The sequence below is a fragment of the Condylostylus longicornis genome, unplaced genomic scaffold, assembly GCF_029603195.1.
Source record: "Condylostylus longicornis isolate FDR11 unplaced genomic scaffold, ASM2960319v2 ptg000023l, whole genome shotgun sequence".
Lineage (NCBI taxonomy): Eukaryota > Metazoa > Arthropoda > Insecta > Diptera > Dolichopodidae > Condylostylus > Condylostylus longicornis.
Window position 1 is genome coordinate 1,856,876 of NW_026577992.1, and position 21,766 is coordinate 1,878,641.

Consider the following 21,766-nt stretch of genomic DNA (forward strand, 5'->3'; position numbering starts at 1 on the left):
GCTTTTTTTTTAGCAGAGAATAAAGGAGATCCTCATTAACTCTTGTATATAATGAAATGTTATATATATATTATATTATATATGTGTATATGCATTGTTATATATTTTCTAATAGTCTTAATAATATAATTAGGGTTTTCTATTCTTCATATTTCAAACTCGGGGATTTTTTACTAGTTATATATAATTATAATATTTTTAACAAGATGAATAGAATGTAAAATATTTAATTTTAATCCCCAATAACAATCATTATGCATACATATATAATTATGTATATAATAGATAATCTATGTGGAAGAAAAAAAAGAAGCTTACATTCTACCTGTTTTAAGAAAATTCAAGTCATGTTAATTCAATAACACCTTAAAGCTATACTCATCTACAAACTATTGAAAGAGTTCACTCTTTATGCAATTCCGCCGCCGCAAAAGTTAAGCCCACTAGATTATCACTTCTCTTACCCTCTTCCATAAGGTGCACTTAAGTCTCTGCATCTTCACCATAGAATCTGCAAGTGTATTTAATTTCATTATTATCTGAATATATCAAATAATTTGATATTCGAATAATAATGAAATTAAAAATTTATGTTCAATTGTGTTATGCTCAAATGTTAATATCAAAAATTTTAATTTCAAAAGTATGTATGTGTCAGTAATTATGAAAAAATAAAATGGTACGTTGGTAAACTCAAAAATTGATCAATGCAAATAGCAATTATAATATTTTTGTAACGCAAAATAAAGAATTTTCTGAACGTGTCTCAGCACCAATAAAAAGTTTAAAAGAATCCTTAAATATATTAACTTTTACAAAATTTTTCTTTCTAACGAAAATATTATTATTTACAAGTAAAATTTATTTACATTTAAAATCTTGCAAAATACCTACTTAAAATTCCTTTTTTCAAGAATTTACATTTTGTTTTGAACCTAACATAAAATTAGTGAACCTAACATAAAATGGGCAAAATATTGTTTCAAATGTAAATATTGAGAAAAACAACATTCCTGTGAAGATAAGGAGATGTAAATATGCTTACGATATGTATACAATATTTTAAATTATTTAAAAAACCAAAAAAAAATATAGAGAGTTTCTTTGCTTAAGTAGAGCTTAATGAAGTGTTAATCATTATAATGCGCCTGGAAAATTCATCACGCCATAAGAAAGTTGTCGAATTTTCCGAATTAACTTTGTAAATTAGTGCTAGTGCTAAAATATTCGTCTTTTTTATGCAAAACAGTATTTTATTATCACTATTATTACGAGTATTATAAATTTACGATTTAAGTGAACCATACTGAATAATGACATTACGCTAATGCACATATGTATTTATGAATATATTTTTCCAATTGTACTTATATAATATTATGTATATGAAATTTCAGTTTTGATAAATTATAATAATTTTGCTCTTACGAAAATTTTGAAAATGCTTATTAGTTACATAGTTCTTTTACATGAAATATTTTCTAAAAAATAACGATTTTGATCTGAAAGTTTTCTCACTGCGAGTAAGAGCATGAATCTTTAATCGAGAATTTCTAAAAAACTTACAAGTAGTATTATCAAAAGTATTTGTATTCATATACCATTCATCTTTTTTGATATAGAACGCATATACATGGACACAAAATAAATCATACATCCATTCAATATAATGTACAATATTACTACACATATTTACATACATCCATTCTACCATCACAGAATTATATATATTTTTCTAGAATGTTTGTTACAAAGTTGTAGCAAAGTTTCCTACACCCCTAACAAAGTTCTTTGCAATCAAAGTTTCCTTCACTGAAAATTTACACATTCCTACATATATGAGCATATTTTGTACGTAAATATAATATACATATAGCTGTATAAATATGTATGTCATCATGAAAGTATGTTGGTACAATAATCGTTAACTAAAAATAAACAACAGAATAAAAAATAAACAAAAATTAACCAGAAAACGAAAACTTTTCTGGTACTTTTGTTTTTTTTTAGCCAAAAAACAAAATTTTTTCCTTGAATTATGATTAGCCCTTTTTGTTTTATTTCATTTCTTCTTTATTTTATAAAATTTTGTATAGTCCATAATCATTACATTATTATAATATGTTTGTAAGTATAAAGTTGTACCCGCATAAGATATCGAATCCATATACAATAATAATAACTTGAATCATAGAGAGCACCCACCCTACTCCCAATTTGATTTTCTTTTCATTGAATTTTTTTTTTGTTGTTTTGTTTTTCTTTGTTATAAATGTTCTAAATAAATTTTTCTTTTGATGTTTGGTTATTTAAGATATTTTTATGAGTTTGTGACACATGTGAATTATAGACCAAAATTAATCCATTTCCTTAAGACAGAGTAAATATAGCATAAAAAGTGGAAAATTGACTAAAAAAAATTATCCAAATTCTTATTTTGTTTTCTCCTTTCTTTTAACTTGTAATAAAAAATTATTCACACATTTGATTTAAAAATAAAATAAGTTAAAAAAACTACAAAATTACAAAAAGAGTGAAATAATAAAGTTGCCAAATCAATGTAAAGTAGCACTATTCCCGTCAACAAAGGAAAATACTACTTTTAATACAAATAAAGTGCGGCAAATTCAAATTTTATAAATTTCGATTAAGGCAATAACTTGAAAGGGGGTGGAAGGAAGCCCAGTTAAAAAGAATTAGTTGAATTTTTAGTTGGTTCGTATATATTGCAGTTTTTAGTTTGGAGTATGTTTTCCTAAGATTCATAACAATTTCGTGTTATGAAAGTTTCACTATAATTACGATTATTGTAATTTTTATTTCATTTTTCTTAAACTTTTATTAATGTTAACAGCTGAAATTTTGAATTGAGCGTAAACATTAAAATTAAAATTTAATTTTAAATAACTATTAAATTTAAATTCAATGCCTTAGAAATTTTAGTATACTTTCTCAATCAAATGCATATAATTACTAAATATATCTACATTAATACTTATATTCAACATTCGATTGGGTTTGATTTTATAAAATATTTTAAATATAATTTATAAGCACTTTTGAAGCGCTATATTTATTTGTATACGCAACGTACATATTGTATGTATAAGGAAATATTATAACACGACTGAGAGGAAACAAATAATACTGTATTGTATTGAATGTTTATTTTTTTGAAAAAAGATATTGTACATACGAGTATCTTATATATTCGACAAAAGGAATGTAAAATTTATGTATATCTGAACAATTTAAAATCAAAAAGAATCTGATGTGGTCACTACATAACAGTCCTGAAATTCCCATAAAATTTAGTAGTTCATTGTTCAAGTTACCAGAATTCATATATTAAATTTCAAGCAAATTAGTTGATTAGTTTTCTGTAAATTTTGTGCATAGTAAAATATCAGTCGCTTATATCCGATTTCCTCGAAAAATTACACTGTTAATTAACGTAATTTCATAACAACCTCAAATATACATTTTTTTTGAAAAATAATCAAAAGTGTAAATTTGGGCCCTTATTCAAAGGCTTGTTTTTAAGCTAATCAATCCAAGTAATTTCTACAGTAAACTCGAATATATAAATTTTAATTAATAAAAATTGGATTCAGTGAGCTGAAATGAGCCAGCACACAGACAGATAAAAATTTTATCTTAATTTCTCTGTCACGAAGAAGAAAAGTATTTCTGTGTAAAATTCGACATGTAAAATTTGGTACTATCACATCACCTTCCATATTGTATACAATGCAGTCGGTAAAAAAATTGAGAAAAAATATTAAGTGCCACAAGATGTCAATTGAATTCTTGCAAAAAAATGAGATGCCTTAAAACTTTTTCTTTTTAGATTTTTTTTTTGTCTTTTCATCATGCGCCAGTATATTCTAAGTATTGTAATATTGACATGAAAAGAATTTTTTAGCGTAAATCAAAGATGACGCCTCAGAAATCTTCTTCTTAAAGATTGCTGACCTTTTTTTCCTCTTATTTTTTCCAAAAACAAAAAAAATGAAAAACAATCTATTTTATATAAGATTTTTACTTATAAACAATATTGTCTATATGTATGTTACATAGCTTCTGTATGAAAACTTTTTTTCTCTTGAAATTATTTTCTTTTTTTCGCTTTATTTGTTTGTATTTTAATATTTTTCTTTTTTATTTATTTTTAGTGTAGGACTCATTATTACTTTCTCTTTTCGTATTTTCTTAATGTTCGGCAATTTTTTGTTTTATGTAACTTTTAGGCCATTTTCAGAAAATAAATTTTTATGAGATATATTTGAATGGAAGAATGAAAATAAAATAAAAATATGTATGTATGTACATAGAGAAAAATAAATAAGGAAAAATTATTATTAAAAAACAAAAAACGAGCACACTTAAATGATAATATGAGAAATTTTGGTTTGAGAAAAACTGAAAACGAAAAATAAATGAAAATAAAATATTTCTGTGAAAAACATTTAGGGAAAATTAAAATAAAAATTTTTCGAAAAAAAAAAATTTAGCTTTTTTTCTTGTTGTTTTCTTTGTTATTGTTTCTTTCAGTTTAAAAGATAAGAAGAGCATTAAGAAAGTTCTTAAATTTTATAACAAGGTGTAGGACGCTGCAGTTTGCTTAATTTCCATACTTACATAATATACCCATAGAAAAAAAGAAAAATATTTTTTTTTAATACATAATTTTGCTTTTTTTTATTTTTGTTAAAAAGTAATTTTTTAATATTTTTATTTTTTAAGGGAAATATTTTTAAGAAAATTAACTTATCAAAATTTTGAAAATTGTAACAATTTTCATTTTGTGTGTTTTGCATTTTCATTTTAATATTTTCGTTTATAATTTCTTAGAACAAGGAGGTTAGAGCACGACACAGATGAATTAGTGTGAGAAAACATACATACATTTGTGCATATTTTTTAAATAAAAATATTTTTACTTTTTGCCTTTTGTGTTAATATTTTTAATTTAAAAACGAGAAAAAAAATAGAGTTGACCTTGTCAACTCTGTAATACCCGTACGAATTTGTTATCCTATGTGCGAATAACTAATGTGCCATAACTAACTATGGGGCAGACTATGACTTTAAGTTGCCGTATTACCATATTAATTTATGCAAAATTTCAGTACTATGTGTTTTTCAAAATACTGTGTGTGCCAAACTACTATTGAAGTTGTATGGCAGCTACCAGAAAGAGCCAAGAAATTTTAGCGAATTTTATCAAGCACATCGGCCCTACTAATATATTCACTTGTGTGAAATCTCAATATCACAGCTTTTATAGTTTTTGAGATATAGTCAAATAACTTTTGAAGTTGTATGGCAGGTACCAGAAGGAGCCAAGTAATTTCAAAGACTTTTATGAGACACATTGGCCCTACTAATATATTCGTTTGTGTGAAATTTCAATACCATAGCTTTAATAGTTTCTGAAATAAAGTCAAATAACTTTTGAAGTTGTATGGCAGGTACCAGAAGGAGCCAAGTAATTTCAACGACTTTTATATGGCATATTGGCCCTACTAATATATTCGTTTGTGTGAAATTTCAATACCATAACTTTTATAGTTTCTGAAATATAGCCAAATAATTTTTGAAGTTGTATGGCAGGTACCAGAAGGAGCCAAGTAATTTCAACGAATTTTATATGGCATATTGGCCCTACTAGTATATTCGTTTTTGTGAAATTTCAATACCATAACTTTTATAGTTTCTGAGATATAGCCAAATAAATTTTGAAGTTGTATGGCAGCTACCCGAACCGGTACCCCGATCATGTCCAATTTAAATAGGGTTCTGGCACTTACTACAATAAATCATTTGTGAAAATTTGGTGAACTTAGCTCAATTAGTTTTTGAGTTATCGTTCGGACGGACGGACGGACGGACGGACAGACAAAGCTAAATCAACTCAGAATTTGACGCTGATCAAAAACATACACTTGAGTCTATATCTAACACCGTTATTTCTTAGCGTTACAAACGGTAAGGCAAATTTAGTATACCCTTCGAACATACGTTCGTACGGGTATAAACAATTTAAACCAAAATATGAAGATGAAAAATTTTATTGTACAATAATTTGTTGAATTGTAATCAAGAAAAAACTATATAAATTCTAATGCGAAAAATTTCGGCAATTATTGTTTTTGCTCATTATTTTCGGAATTTTTACAAGTTGCAAAATGTTTATTATTATAATATATTCGGTAACATATAATATTCAATATCAGTTCAATTATTATTTCTTGAATATAGAAAATAAAATTGCCTTTTTCCATACTAGAAGTGATAACAAATTGGAGTAATAATTATGTAACACATGGTATGATAACACACAGTTGATAACACATATATAGTATGTCGACAACTATGCTAATTTAATGAAAAATTGCATATATTTTGGCTGTAGGATTTTATTTTTTGGTAAAATGTAATTAAAATGCAATTTTGATACTAATTTAACAATATTTAAAATTATTTAATAAAATCTGTTCAAGGTATTTCACAAAAATTGTAAGACATTAATTCGATAAAACTTTGGGAATATAGAGTATTTTTACGAACATTACATATCTGGTAAAATTTTTAGAAGAAATTGATCTCTTTTAAATTAAAATAATAAAGTTTACTAATAATTCACTCAAAATTACATGAATGAGTGAAAAACCTAATGTATAAATAAATTTAATTGAATTGTTTAAAGGACTGTTAATATAGGTTTTTCAGACACTATTATGTTTGTTATAGAAAAATCATATACCACATTAATTATGTTTTGGTAGTTATCACATAATAATTTTTGATATTATTTACTCGTTGAACAGGCCTTATAAATTCATTTAAATTTTTAAATAATTTACCTAATTAAAACGATTTATTTAGCATAGAGTGTTATTAAGTAGGTATATTATCAACTTTTTAACCACCATATTGAAAATTTGTGATAATTTTGCATATACCAACTAAACAATATATAGTTTATTTCATTCTATTTTTTTTTTTCTAAAATTTATAAATTTTCAACTTTTTTTTACAAATTCATTAAATTTGAATTAAATTATGGACACATATTGTATTAAACAAATTATAATAATTAATAAATAATTAAAATCGTGTTTTTTTGGACTTTTATAAAGAGATTTGAGACAAACATGTATGGGCTATAATACTTTGAAATTTTTAAATCGATAAATTAATTATGAATTCAATGAGGTTAGTAATCACTTTAAAAATTATTAATGTAACTGAAAGTCAAACGGGGAGACTCGTCAAGCGAGGAGACTCGTCTTAACTCGTCAAACGGGGAGATAAAATCAGTCTGTTTGATAAATTGAATGTTCTAAGATTTGGGATTGATTTAATAAAAAAAGCAGATTGCCTTTCGGTAATCGGGAATGGTAACATTTTTGGTTAGAATAAAAAGTTCACTGAGAACTTAATAGAACATTTTCTGTTTCTAAATTACAATTTGCAGATTATTGTCTAAATTTTTTACATATTTGAAACGGTGTTTATTATTGGCACTCCTACCAAAAAGTACTGATTTTTTGCATAGCCTTAGATATTTTCACTGCATTTGCTTATTAATTAATTTTGCTTGTTAATTGAATTCCTTTAAAGCGTTTGATGTTATATTAATTAGAAATTTGTGATACTAAACAATATTAACAATAGGGTATTGCAAATTTCAGTAGAAGATTGACAAAACGATAAACACAGACTCTCACATATCCTGAAAAGCAGCAGCGGTCGTAAATATTCATTTTGTATTCCTGCAAATATTGTGATCTTTAATGTCTGCATTAAAGTAGATAATTATTGTTTAACTAACAAAACAACATGTTATGCTAAAAGTAGTTTAAATTAATAAAATATAAAAATGAATAAAAAAAAAAATTGCTTTTAGTTTTTAATTTATTCTGCAGTAGTGAATATTTGCTGGACTTTTAAAAATTATTTTCGAATACATATACAATGTACAACTTATTAAAAAATTTTCGTAACTTTTAATTATAATTTTGAATATTCAATATATTTCCAATAATATATTTAAATTGAAATCTATTTAAATTTTGAATGGAAAATTGAAATTTCAAAGTTCCTAGTATTATTATTATAGTTATTTTATATACATACATAGGTACATATATAATAAATTTTAATAAATCATAAAAGGTTTCTATTCTACATTAATGAAATTGGTAAATTAATTATTGAATAAATTTGTTGTAAAATATTATTATTAAGTATTAAAAATAACAACGAAATTACCTAATTTAATAGGTATATGTTTATAACTAAGTAAATATGTATGTATATGTATGAAATTTAGAAATTTTAAAATTTCATTGAATTTCCATAGAAATTAATATTATGTTCGAGTTTAGTAATGTGCAAATCCAAATGCATATAAATATAAATAAATAATATTTAAAGTATAATGAGGTTTCCCCAAGCACTTATTCTATAAATAATTTATGTAAATGAAACTATTTCATTAATAATAATATGACAAAATAATTATTTTTTTTTGCTAAAGGCTACATGGTCATTACATATAGCTATATCATTATCATTAATTTAATTATATGAATAGATTAAAAATTTAGATTAATAAAATATTACAATGCAGCATTTATTATGTATATAGGTAAACCAAGCACTTTAAACAAGCGGAATTGAAAAGTTTCCCTTAATGCACCCTAAAGAAGAATATATTGTATTAATAATATTTTGATGACATGTATTTCATGTAAATATGAAGCACCATACGAGTACTTTTATTACTTACCTTTTTAGAAAAAGTGAGTAATACTAAAAGTGATTCTAGAAACTTAGTCCAAATTTCACATAATAAATATGTATTAGAATCAATTAAAATTACTGATCAGGATAAAAAAAAATTATGGTATTTTGGGATACTTTAATTAGCGTAGTTTCTTTTCATTGATATTGCAAGGTTTCAAAAATTGAAATGAACAGCTGAAAAAGCAATATTTGTAATTTATTCATAAACTGGTTTCCTACATAATACCAGTCCTATATATACAGTCGGCGTATATGTTTTTCTCGGGGATTAACGATATTGATATTTTACGAGTATTGAATGTTCATAAAAATAATCATCAGCTTTTTCAACTACACCCTCCTATTATAATAAATATTATTTGCTTACCGCAAAAAATATTTATTATAGCGAAGCGTGGAATCATTTTAAGACAGAAAACGGGCACAATGTCATTGAGTCATTTGTTTATTCTATTACTGTATTGAACATAGGAATTGTATGTTCAATATTATGTTATATTATTCCGATTATGTAAATGTAAATATCAATTATTAGAATTCATAATCCAAATTACGAGTATAATTAAAAAATATTAATATTCATAGTGAAATTTTAGTTCGCATAATTTTTTTAATATTGTGATATTATAAAAGTATGCAAAATCTATCTTGATTATATAGGAATCGAACTAACATTCAACTATAATTTTTTTTAATTTTAAAATTCAAGGTTTTCATATAAAAAATAATTATTGAAGTATTTTTTATAACTTTTTGATATTGAAATAAGAATTTACAAATTTGATCAGATTTTTGATAGATTTTTAAAAAAAGACAAATTTATTTTACATTATTAATTTTCTTTTGTTTCCTTGTTTTTTTCCGATGGAGATTTGTCGGTAATTATCTCAATATACTATTATAATATGAAATTTGGAATGAAAGTTACTAATTGTAACTCTTGATCAATATTTTGTAAGAAATTTTTCAAACATTTCCTAGAAATATCGTAAATTTCAAACTAGGTTCAAGGAATTCTTCGTTTTCTTGGATTGTACACTTGCACTATAGAGAAACTTGCACAGTGTAAAACTTGAATACTATGAACATTGTAATTATTATGCGGATTGTATTATTGTAACACATTTATTGCAACTTTTACTTAAATATTGCAATAATTTAAAACAAATTTTAATTACAACCGGGTATAAAAAAACCCCCAATGTGTATTTAGCCTTAACTGTGCTGAAAATTAATTTTTTTCCTTTATAATGAACAAAATGTCGGTAGATGATAAATTGTTAATTTATATTGTAGATTTTCTGTTATTACACGAAAAATTGACAAGTTTTTTAAAAAATTAAAACTGGTATAATGGACCCAGTTGTAATTATAGAGGGTTAAATACAATTTGATTATTATTATGACAAATGAATATTAATTTTATTGTCACACTTCAGCGTCATAAACCTCTAGTTTTTTTTTTATAATTAAAATTTAATTTCTTTATATTTAAATTTAATTGCAAATCATCAAATTATTTTTTTCTTTTGGGTTTGAATAAGATTTCCCTTTGATTAATAAAAGATTTTAAGTGACCTCGTTTTATTTAAAAACAAAAAAAAAAATTTTTTTTATTCCCTATCATTCAATAAATTAAATTTAATTCGATTACAATAATCATTATTGTAATCATAATAATTGAAATTAATCTGAAAACAATAGCAGCACTTCATTTCATAGAAATTTTTATAAAAGGAAGAAACCTTTTCAGTTGATACTTGAAAAATTCATAAATTATTCGTAGAAACAATTTAAAAAACCATTACAGAACACAAAGAAATTAAAAAATAAATAAAAATAAATTTAACGCTTCCGTCAAATAATGATGGAATTAAATTTTAATAATAGAATTCACGCCCTTTTCTAGACCTTTTATTTATTTTTTTTTGAATTATCATATTTTTTTTTTGTTCCTTTTATTTGAAACACTCAATTTAATATTAAATTGAAAATATTGTAATTTTGACAATAAGTACTAAACCGTTTAATGTACGTAACTGGTTTAGCTATTTAGAATATAAAATTTGTCGAGAGGATTTTCTTCTAGAGAAAGGCAGTGAAGTATATGAAAGATGAATTTGGTTATTGGTAGAATATCGGTAAAATATGCATTTAATATAATTCGCAAATAACTCAAAATCATATAGAAGCTCTTTGTTTCTAATATGCTCAATTTGCTCTGCGAATGCCCAGCTTTGATGCGAAGGGGGAGACACTTTTAAGGAGAATATCGATTCGTCGGATTGGAGATAGTCTCGGAAGTAAAATAAATTTTTCAAGGGACATCAATTGATTTAACGCCGTAGGTATGTTGTAGATGCCTATGGAACATCTATTGCCCTAGTGCAGGGTGGCAGCGCTTAGTGTGCCATCAATCCTCTCTAAATAACCAACTAACTAATAGGCTCGATCCCCCTTGTTTATATTATAATTTTCAATGTAATATGCATATAAATTCTCCAATATATTAAGCAACTGAAATTCTTAATTTCAGTTATATTAAAAAAAAACACATTATTTTAACTGAAATCCATCTTTAAAATTTTTTTTTCGTTTTCAGGCAATTTATTTTAATTTATGTTTTGGTACTTAAAAAAATCTTAAGAAAAAATATGAAATAATCATTGTATTAAATTAAAATATCCACAATGACAATGTATAAACTCATAATTCACGCATTCCTAAGATATTTTTTCTTTAAGAATTACACGTTGATTTTCCGAAGATCCATGTAGGTTTTTAATAATGCATGTATAAGAAAAATCTAAGGCAGGTATAAATAAGCTTAAAAATACATGTTATATTTAAAAATATAAAATATCATAAATTACGTAGGTGACTCATGGGTATTAAAATAAAATAAATCTGAAAAAGTACTTATAAGGAAAATAACATTTTTAAACTTTTTTCTTTTTTCTTTCAATATAAAAAAATATTTTTTAATTTTCTATTTTATAATAACCACAAAAAAAAAAAATATTATCATTTCCTTGCTATATGACTATTATGATTCCCCATTTTGTTATGTGTGGATGTTTGTAAGTACCCATGTATTTTATTTTTAAATTATGCTTAGTGTTATTGTTTTAAAAATAAAAATTGCCAATTCACTTTAGCTTTTATTTCAATTTTATTCTTTATTATTTATTTTATATTTTATTTTCATTACTTAAAAACTCCTAAACAAAAAAATTAAACAAAAAAAAGAAAAATTAAAAAGGCGACAAGACGTTTAATCCTAAAATGGAATTATTTTGTATGTACACATCTATATACACATGTACGTGTATATAAATACATGTATGCACACATGTAATGTTATACCTTGTATCCACATGTTTCTCTATTTTTAAATGTAATATGAATTATATAACAAAATTTATTCACCCTTCTGAAGAAATTTATTGAATCTTATTCTTCAAATAATGGAAAAAAAAAATTAAGAACACTGAAATCATTCAATATAACAAGCCAATGCTATTAATAATTGTCATATGCGTAATATTTATTTGCACATACTATACATATACATATATAATATAACATACCAACAATCATCCAATTAAATTAAAAGAGTAAGAACACTTTAAGGAGAAAGTTTCTTTTAAAATGTTTTAATCAAAAATCATGTGAATTTCATGAACTACAAATTTCCAAAATTTAACTCAAATTAATCTCTATGACCCGAAATTATAAATCTGTTAAAATCACCCTATTTAGCTATTTCTTTACTTTTTCATGAAAATTTAAATTTTTAAGCTATTACGCTCAATATTTGACATTCTAATTTAGCAAAAAAAAAAAATATATTTGAAAATTAAATTATAAATGTTATGACAACTAAATGATTGTCTTTCATGTTAATAAATTTTTTTCTTCTTCATTATGTTTTGTTTTAGTTATCATTATGATCATTCTTTCGTATAGAGGATAACTTATTTCTCCAGAAATAGGGATGTGCGTTAGATACGTATTCACAAAATTTTACTTTGTTCTAAGAAAGGAAGCTCTTTATGAATGGTAGTTATGTAACAGAAAAAAGAAAAAAGTAAAAGAAAGAATAATGAAAATATTCGCGAAATTAGGTCATATTTCATTTTTACACACCTTAGAGAAATTAATTGTATCCATTTTTATAACGCGATGTTTTACTTTACTTTGCTTTTATCAAATAGTCGAGAGAATAAAAAAAATCGTGTAAGATTTTCGTATTATTCATCTAGAAATGTAGGTATTGTTGTAAACCATGATACATATAGATATGTATATAATGTACATATTCTATTTACACACATATACCTGTTTTTAAACTCATACAGTCCCCAAAAAGAACGCAAATTAAAGAAGGAATCGCAAAGTTGCATTGAAAAAAATTAAGGATTGTTTAATTATGATGTTTGAATGATTCTTGTTTCATTAGTAAATGTGGCAAATTTATCAAATGTTTACATTTAGAGTTTTTGAGGCAATCAAGAACAGTTTGATAATAAATTTGAAAATCGATAAGAACTTTAGATTTTTGTACCTACTACGAAAATTTATACATAATAAATTTTTCATAGCACAGTGTAGCAAAGATATTTAAAGGTTGGTATAGTATAGAAAGCATATAATGATTTTCTATAAATTATTGGGCAATCATGAATTTATTTCGAAGTCATTAAGTTTAAAGTTTAAAATGATTGAGTGACTAAATGGCTGAACTAAGTTGTAGTAATATCATAAAATTTTGTAACCTTTTATGGTTTCTTTAAGTTATTAATAAACAAAAAATTAAAAAATTGACATAAAATTATAAATTGAATTGTGGCTTCAGAATAATATAATTAGACTGAAAACAACAAATTCTCTGTAAAAACGTATTTTTCCCTTCAAGAAGTGGAAATAGTATTACTTTTCCTAATTTTATTGGAAAAGTTCTAATAAATTACATGATATAACATTATTTAAATTTTTAAACAAGAGCTTGGTGAAACCATGAAATTCTGAAATTGTTTTCTTAACCAGAGCTGTTACCAAAAACACTAAATAGAGCAAATTATAAATAGTTTGTCACAAAAATATCGATTTACATCTTCTACTGTAAAATGGAATAAGCAAACGTCATAATAACAAAATGGCGGTTGAAATTAACCTTATCCGACTTTTAAAAATTTTAAGTTAGTTCTTTATTTTTTATTTACAAAAAAAGTTTTCCCATAAAAAAATATAAATTATTTGCATTAATACCCTTAAGTAGTTGACGTATTCGATCCTATTTTTGTGCTTTCTTATGTACTCATCCGAAAAGTATGCAAAAATTATTAAATTTTTCGTTCATTACCCCAACAACAATAATGAAATTGTGTAATGTAAAGTCTGTTTTTAAATGAAAATAAAATGTGCTGCTTTACAAATCACTGGCTTGATTCGGATTCATAAGACTAAAATTTTACTAAAGTCTTCGTTTAAATATTCTAAATAATTATTTTATTGTATTACTTAAATTTTCTTTTTTTTTTTGATGAAAAAGAATTTATGTCATACGTTTCTATAAAATATTGCAAATAATAAAATATAATTTAACAAAACATCACCGCAAAAGGAAATTTATAAAACATACTCTACATATGTATGAACGCGTGTATATACGTTTACTATAAAAGCGGTATATTACCAATAATCCCTAATATTTACAACAAGTATAGAATTTATAATATATTCCATACTTATTATGAATATTTTTTACACCCACGTACCTTAATACATACGTTAAGTATATAATTATGTACATTATGTATATACATAATATAAATATAACAATATTATGTTTCAGGAATAATATTTTTCATTTAATTTTTTATTGTAGTAGGTTTTCTTACGTATTTATAATACGTTTATTATGTAAAAATAATAAAAAATAAAATAAATTCAATAGAGATTTCAAAATAAATAATAAGAAATTTACAAAATTATAAGAAAAGCATATATAATAGGTTTTGAAGTAATGTAAAGGAAAGACTTAAATAGGAGAGAAAAAAAAATAAATAAAATCAAGGCGACAAATGATTAAAATGGGAAATTTAAAACAGGTATGTATGTATGAAAATATGTGCGAATGTTACATAATAGTTTGAGGCTTTTTTAGAACACATTTCCTGTTAGAATAACATTCATATTATGCTATAGAATTCGAGCTCATAGATATAAAAATTTCAGAATAAGAATCCAATATTTTTGAAAAAAAAAATTTATTTTTATTCAGTACTGTTAATAAGGCCTTCAAAAATAAATTGCGTGAGATAGAAAAGGAAAGAGATATTAAAAGATTACGTTCTTATGACATTGTTTTAATATGAAGTTGATAAAGTGTCGAAAAATAAGATGTTGAAAATTTTTTAAAAGTATGAGCTAAATTTAAAATTTTCTGTTATTAGAGTAACGACATGGAAGACGAACGAAATTACAGAAAATTATAATTTCAAGCTTTATTATTTTTTTGAAGAAGAACAAAAATAAATTCAGAAATCTGTGGATAAATACCTATAGAGAATTTTTTCAAGAATTTCAGTCACAAAAATTGATTAGAAAAATTATGCCATAAAAAACTTCTTCACTTTGTTTTAGTTTCTGTTTTATGCTATTATTAATTCAAACAAAAAAATTAACCCTATATTGATCGAAAATTTTAAAATTTTTTATTTTAATTCCTCAACAAAACAATTTGTAGGTACGGTTGAATTTTCGCTGTAAATTTTAATCAGTTTGAAAAAACAAAAATCTTACCCAAGTTTAATTATTTCTGATTTATAATATTTAAATGTACTTCTACCGGTAACCTACATTTTTCTTTGACAAATAAATGAAACACGATTTTTGTGGTAAGCAAAAATTTTAAGCACGCAGCATACATACCTTCCAATTCATATGTTGAGAAAAATTTCATATAATTTCGAAATATTTGCGTTTAAAAATTATAAAAAATTACAAAATTCTTTATACTGTGTAGATACATAAGAGTAATATTAAAAATCTTCACAATAAAATGTATTAATGTCATTATTCAATTTGCTTTTTTACATTTGAAGTGTCTCTGTGAATAAATTTTAAATATTAACAAAATCTATTAGAGTATGATTTAATTTATTTCCTTATTATGTGTGAAAAACCAAAAAATATGTCATGAAAATCAAAAAGAAAAGTGTTGAGCGAAATTGTATTTGTCACTTGTGATTCCTCCACGTTTCATTTATAATAAATTCAATGATAATCAGGGTTACCAATAATAATTAATTGTGATTTATAATTAGCTCCGTATAACATGCACTGCTAACTTTAGAAAAGTTTTTTATTATGTAAAGTAAATGTAACAAATTAAGTAAAGGAAATTCTTGACTAATTTATTAATTTATTAGAGTTGGAATATTTAATATTCAATTTATGAAAATTTTTTTTTCTTTACGGAATCAAAGAGTTGTAGCAATATATTAAATTTGTTAAAGAATTTGTGTTTTGATCTATGAAATATTATGCGGATGCCACTACGCTCCGCAATCTGAATACTTTGCAAAAAAAGTTGTTTTAAAAAGTTTTCATTGAATTTGCTCTAATATCCAATAAAGAATTATAATTATTGTCATTATTGTCATAGACGTTTAAATTGATAGGAATACATCTTATAAATTAAGCTCTTATTCATTACAATTATATATGTTATTATATACATTAAAAATAAACTTAAATTTTATGTAAACGTATTTATCAAATTGCTATGAACGTATCGTAAATTCAATTAATAAAATTAATTAAGCTATTCACCTTTTCTTTTTTAACAGATAAAATTAACAGATAGTTAAAAAATGTGAGAGACAGTAGAGGAAATTTAAGGACCTAAATAAAAGAAAAAACTATTCAAAAATAATGAACAAATTGCTAATTACAAAACTTACGAATTTAAACTTTTTACGAATAAAAACTTCTTAAATTTGAATGAATTTTTTAATAAGAAAATTTTACAAGCAGAGTTTTTAAAAGTTTTGCAAAATTACTGTTCCCTTTTACGGCCTAAATGATTTGGTCGTATGTTGATCCTTAATATCCTAAATATCTATTATTTATTAAAATTTTTATAAAAATTTAACTTAAGAAAAACTATCCTCATACAGCCATAGGATAATAAGTAAATATTTGTCTTCTATGACGACTAGATATTGTAATGATGGTACTACTTTTTATCAGTTGAGCAACTGCATAATGTGTATTTTATTTTTGTATAAAAGAAAAATTAAATACATTCATATAATAAAATAGTTACAAAATAGGAATAGAAAAAATTAAGAAGAAGAAAATAGAAAGAGTGAGTAGAAACGAAAAATATAACAAAAACAACAATATATAACAGTTTAAATAGTATTTTTTCTCTTTTGTTTTTTGTGTTAATTTTGTCTCTTATTATTTTTTCTCTCTTTTGTGTACCTATTTCATTTCTATGTGAACATTAATTCGCTAATGCCGTTATTCTTGTTATTGTTGTCTTTCATAGTAAAATTTAGAAATTGAACAAAACAAAAGAATAAAGTGTTACTCGTAAAAGAGAGAAACAAACATTTTGTATTTTGAAATATGAAAGATTTCAATAAGACATTTATGCTTATCGTATCCACTTTACTTTCAAAAAAAAAAAAGAAAATATAATAAAATAAAAAGAACGTGTAAAAGTGAGAAAAACAATAACATAAAATATTTTTTATTTAGCTACCGTTATTCTCATTTTTTTTCTGTAACCATCTGAAAAACCGTTATAACATTTATTTATTTTTCTTTTTTTTTTCATTTTTTTCCTTTTGTTTTCCTATTTTCTTATGTTTGTTAATAATAAAAATGGATTAACAATAAAAACGTACGTATGTATGTATGTATGTATAATATATTCGCACTTACGCTGATATACATACATATACCATATAATCTATAGAAATAAAATAATGGTAAACATTTATGTTCGTACTTATTTATGAGAGTGTATATACCTATGTAATTATGTACATATATTTGCTTTTGCTTAATATTTTATATCTATACATTTATATTGGTGTACAAGCATTAAGATTTAGATGTGTCTATTTGGTACATGGTACTAAAAACCAGGAATAGAAAATAATAAAATTATTCACGTTTCACATTAAAAGAACCCCAAACCCAAACCAAATTTTGCTACTCCATTTATACGTACATACATACCATCATAATGTCTACATGTGTAAACGTACATATATACATCCATACATTTCAGTCCGCCATTAAAAATATTTTACAACCACCTTATTTTGTTCTGACACAGTGGCATCCTGACTTTAAATGAGCATCGTGTCGGAGGATATTTTGTTTTCCTTTTGTTTCTTGTTTTTTTTTCTTTTGTTTTTGTCTTTTGTTGTGATTTTTCTATTATATTTTATAAAAATGTTATATTTTTATGTTTCTTTGTTTTCCCTTAGTTTTCTATATATTATAAAATAAGAAGAAGAGAAAAAAAATAACATACAAAATGATGAAAGGTAGGAAGAAAATGTTGCATATTTTTTATTTCGTGTTTTACTTAAAGAAAAAAAACATTTGTTTTTTTTTTTATTTCACTTCTTTTACCTTTATAAATCTGTTATATGGCTTTTAATAAATGTTTGACAAAAACAATAGAAAAGGAAGACAAAATTAAAAACAAAAAAAAAAGGAAAAAGGGTCCAAGTTTAAGTGTGAGAATAAAATCGTGACTTTAAGTTGTTATGGCAACAAAATACTTTTAATGAACCTGTGACACTAGTCCATTAAAAATGAATTAAATAATATTAATTTGAATGTATGTATATGAGATTATAGAGATTTAGGTATGGTGATTGTGAAATAAAAATGGAAAATATTTTGTAAGTACTTTTATTATTTTACAAATAAGATGTTTAAAATTCTGCTATGAAAGTAAGGAGCAGAATTAGAGAAAAGTAAATTTTTTTGACAGCTTATTGCCAAAGTATTCTACATTTTTTGTATACTCGTATAAATAAAATACTGAGAAATTGTTTTTGATTTTAAATATAATTTCCTTTTTTCTATCGCGTCTATTCGATAAAATTATTAAAATGTGAACGAATTGATTGATTTCGTGATATGAATGAATTTATTGATTATTAATTTTATTCGAGTTCCTGACAAGTTTTGTGTTACATAAAAAGATAAAAGGGAATCTCAGTAATATGTTGAACTAAATAAGCTGGTTAGTTTTCGGTTTTGCACATTTTCTTAATAACACCTTTATCATTTTGAATTTCTCAATTTAAATTTAAGAATAATTTCGATTAAATTGCTTTTTGTCCAGTATGGATTTGTGTTTTGTTATATTCTTAGGCAAAAATTAAAATAACTAAATTATGGTTTCAAATTTCAAGCTTTTTATATTGCATTGAAATTTTTATAACCGTGTTTGAAAGAAAGTACTGGTGCTAATGAAAACTTTACATTCTTGATGATTTTCCAAATATTTCTTGATTGCGAATTAGAAGAACTAATAGAGCCCATTATATAAATAAGTGTATTTGACTTACTCAGTTAATTGTATAAGTAGTTGTAGTATATTTAGTGTAGTTATACATGTATTAAAAATATACCTTAATTAACGACCGCATTTCATAAAATAATAAGAGAGCGTATGTGGTGGCTCTACATTTTTCATATTGAGTTTTCGGTTGAAAACGTATTTATCTAATGTAGGGCAGCATAAATAAGCTATTTTTAGATAGATGTCGGTCTGAAGGTCTGTAAGAGCCAATTTTACATTTTTCTAGATATGCTTGCTAAAAGCTTACTAAGATCTTTAAAATTGTAAAGAAGCGTATAAAAAATATTTTCTTATAATCTTCGGTAACACTTCCTCTGAATTAAGTAATTCACAGTGCGGTTGGTTAAATTTTTTTAAGAATATTTGAATATGTATTTTAATTGTAAACACAAAAACTTCGTAAGTAAAAAAATTAGAATTTCTATAAATTAAATTAGTAAAAACTTTCAAATTAAATTTCAAAAAAAAATTGTTTTAATATTATATTTAATGAATTTATATTGGCAGAAATAAGTGAAGCGCAACGATAAAATTTTTACAACAACAACATGGATACATGGGTTGCATTTGATGTTTGAACTCAATATTATCAGCCTGCAAAACTCAACTTAGCTTTTTTCCTTTTAACAAAAAAAAAAATTTAATTTTCCGTTTGCTGTTTTTTTTCAAATTGAGAACTTTTCAGAAATGCACTTAATATTAAAAAGCAATGTAAAATTAAAAGATAAAACAAATGTGATGAAAACTCCGTTAAATATAAAATATTTTATAACGCATTGGAAAGTTAACAAAGATATAAAAATTCTCTAAAACAACAAAAAAAAAAAAAAAAACCCAAATATCAAATAAAATATAAAAAAATAAAATATTGTTTATACTCCACACAGTCGTATTAAGGGCACACATAAATGTACACGAAAAAGAAAAACGACAATATTAAAATAGAAGAAAAATGTGGCAAAACCATTATTCAATAATCCGCAACGCAACAACATAAAAATTGCCTCACAATAATTTTAGGTTATTTAAATTCAATAAAAAATACAAAAGATAAAAAAAACCAAAATTTCACAGAATACAGTAAAATTGAGGATGCCAAAATTTCTATGCGATCATAAAAAAGAATAAAATAAAATACTGAAATGGATAAAATGTGTAAAAAACTTCAGAATACACAAACGCATACAATTTGGCATTCATACATAAATAGATGTATGTATGTAGATTTAGATATTTTATCAATCCGAATAATATTCTCAAAGAAACTCAAAAATTCTATTAAGTCCCAAGTGTTTTTATTTGAAGCAATGATAATTTTTTGTGTATTTAGCCCCTTCTGGTCGTTTATTTTTTTTTTCCAATATATCATCTTTAACCATATATATAATGTTATTTTGTATAATTCTGCCGAAAAAAAATGTATTTATATAAAAAAAATATAAAATAAAAAGACTTTATTAAATCATTTCTTAAAGGTCATATTGGTTTTCCTTGAAGGCTTCGTATAGAGAATATACTAAATTTATGTTGATTTCTTTTTTTTTCTTGTTTTTTGTTTTTTCTTTCGATAATATAATTTTAATATGTCTTATGTTTATTTTCGCAATCGTATTTAAGTCGATATATATAAATGTACATGTGTAATGAGAAAATAATTTTTTCATTATTATTCTTATAAAGGGTATCCTTACACACACAAAAAACACAAAAATAAAAATGGACAATAATAAGACAAGAATATTATAATAAAATTTTGATAGGAAATCGTGACTTTAAATTGCTTTTCCGCTCAAAGAATATGTGAAATAAATTAAATCTGCGTATATTTTTTCATCCAAATTTCCCATAATCATAATGTAATATGTTCTAATCTTCTTGTTCGCATTTATATAAATATACAAAAAATGATAATTTATTTAAAGAAAAAAATATATTGACCTTTTTATCCATAAAATATGAGCTGACTTTGAAATTTTGTTGCGATAAAATTGTGGGAAAATATTGTATTTTTCAAATTTTTTATGATAGAATTTTTGTTGGATCTCAGATTAGTTCCTTGCAATAAAAGCATATAATGTTTTTTTTTTTAAATTAAAAAAACGATTTCAGTAAATAATATTGATTGTCAATTAATATTATTTATTATAATTGGGTTCTGGAATTCTTGTTTAAGGAGTGTGTTAATTTAGTACCTAACACATTGTGCACATATGAAAAAAATAATGCAAACAAACTACAACTAAATAAAAGTAAGAAAGAACTAAAACTACATAAAAGTTTTGTTTAAAAGTGGGCATCAAACTCAATAGGCTGCAAAAATAG

The 21,766-nt window shown here is 24.0% G+C and overlaps 1 protein-coding gene across 2 annotated transcripts in view; it reads right to left on the minus strand.

Annotated features, from left to right (window-relative positions):
• Window positions 1-426: 426 nt before the first annotated feature.
• The window catches only part of LOC129606985 (uncharacterized), a 248,231-nt gene continuing 226,891 nt past the window's right edge, over window positions 427-21,766 (minus strand). For both annotated transcript variants that reach the window (XM_055517651.1, XM_055517653.1), the window contains exon 4: window positions 427-539. In XM_055517651.1, the coding sequence (XP_055373626.1) occupies window positions 484-539 (56 nt within the window). In that variant the 3' untranslated portion in view covers window positions 427-483. The remainder of the gene's footprint in view (window positions 540-21,766) is intronic.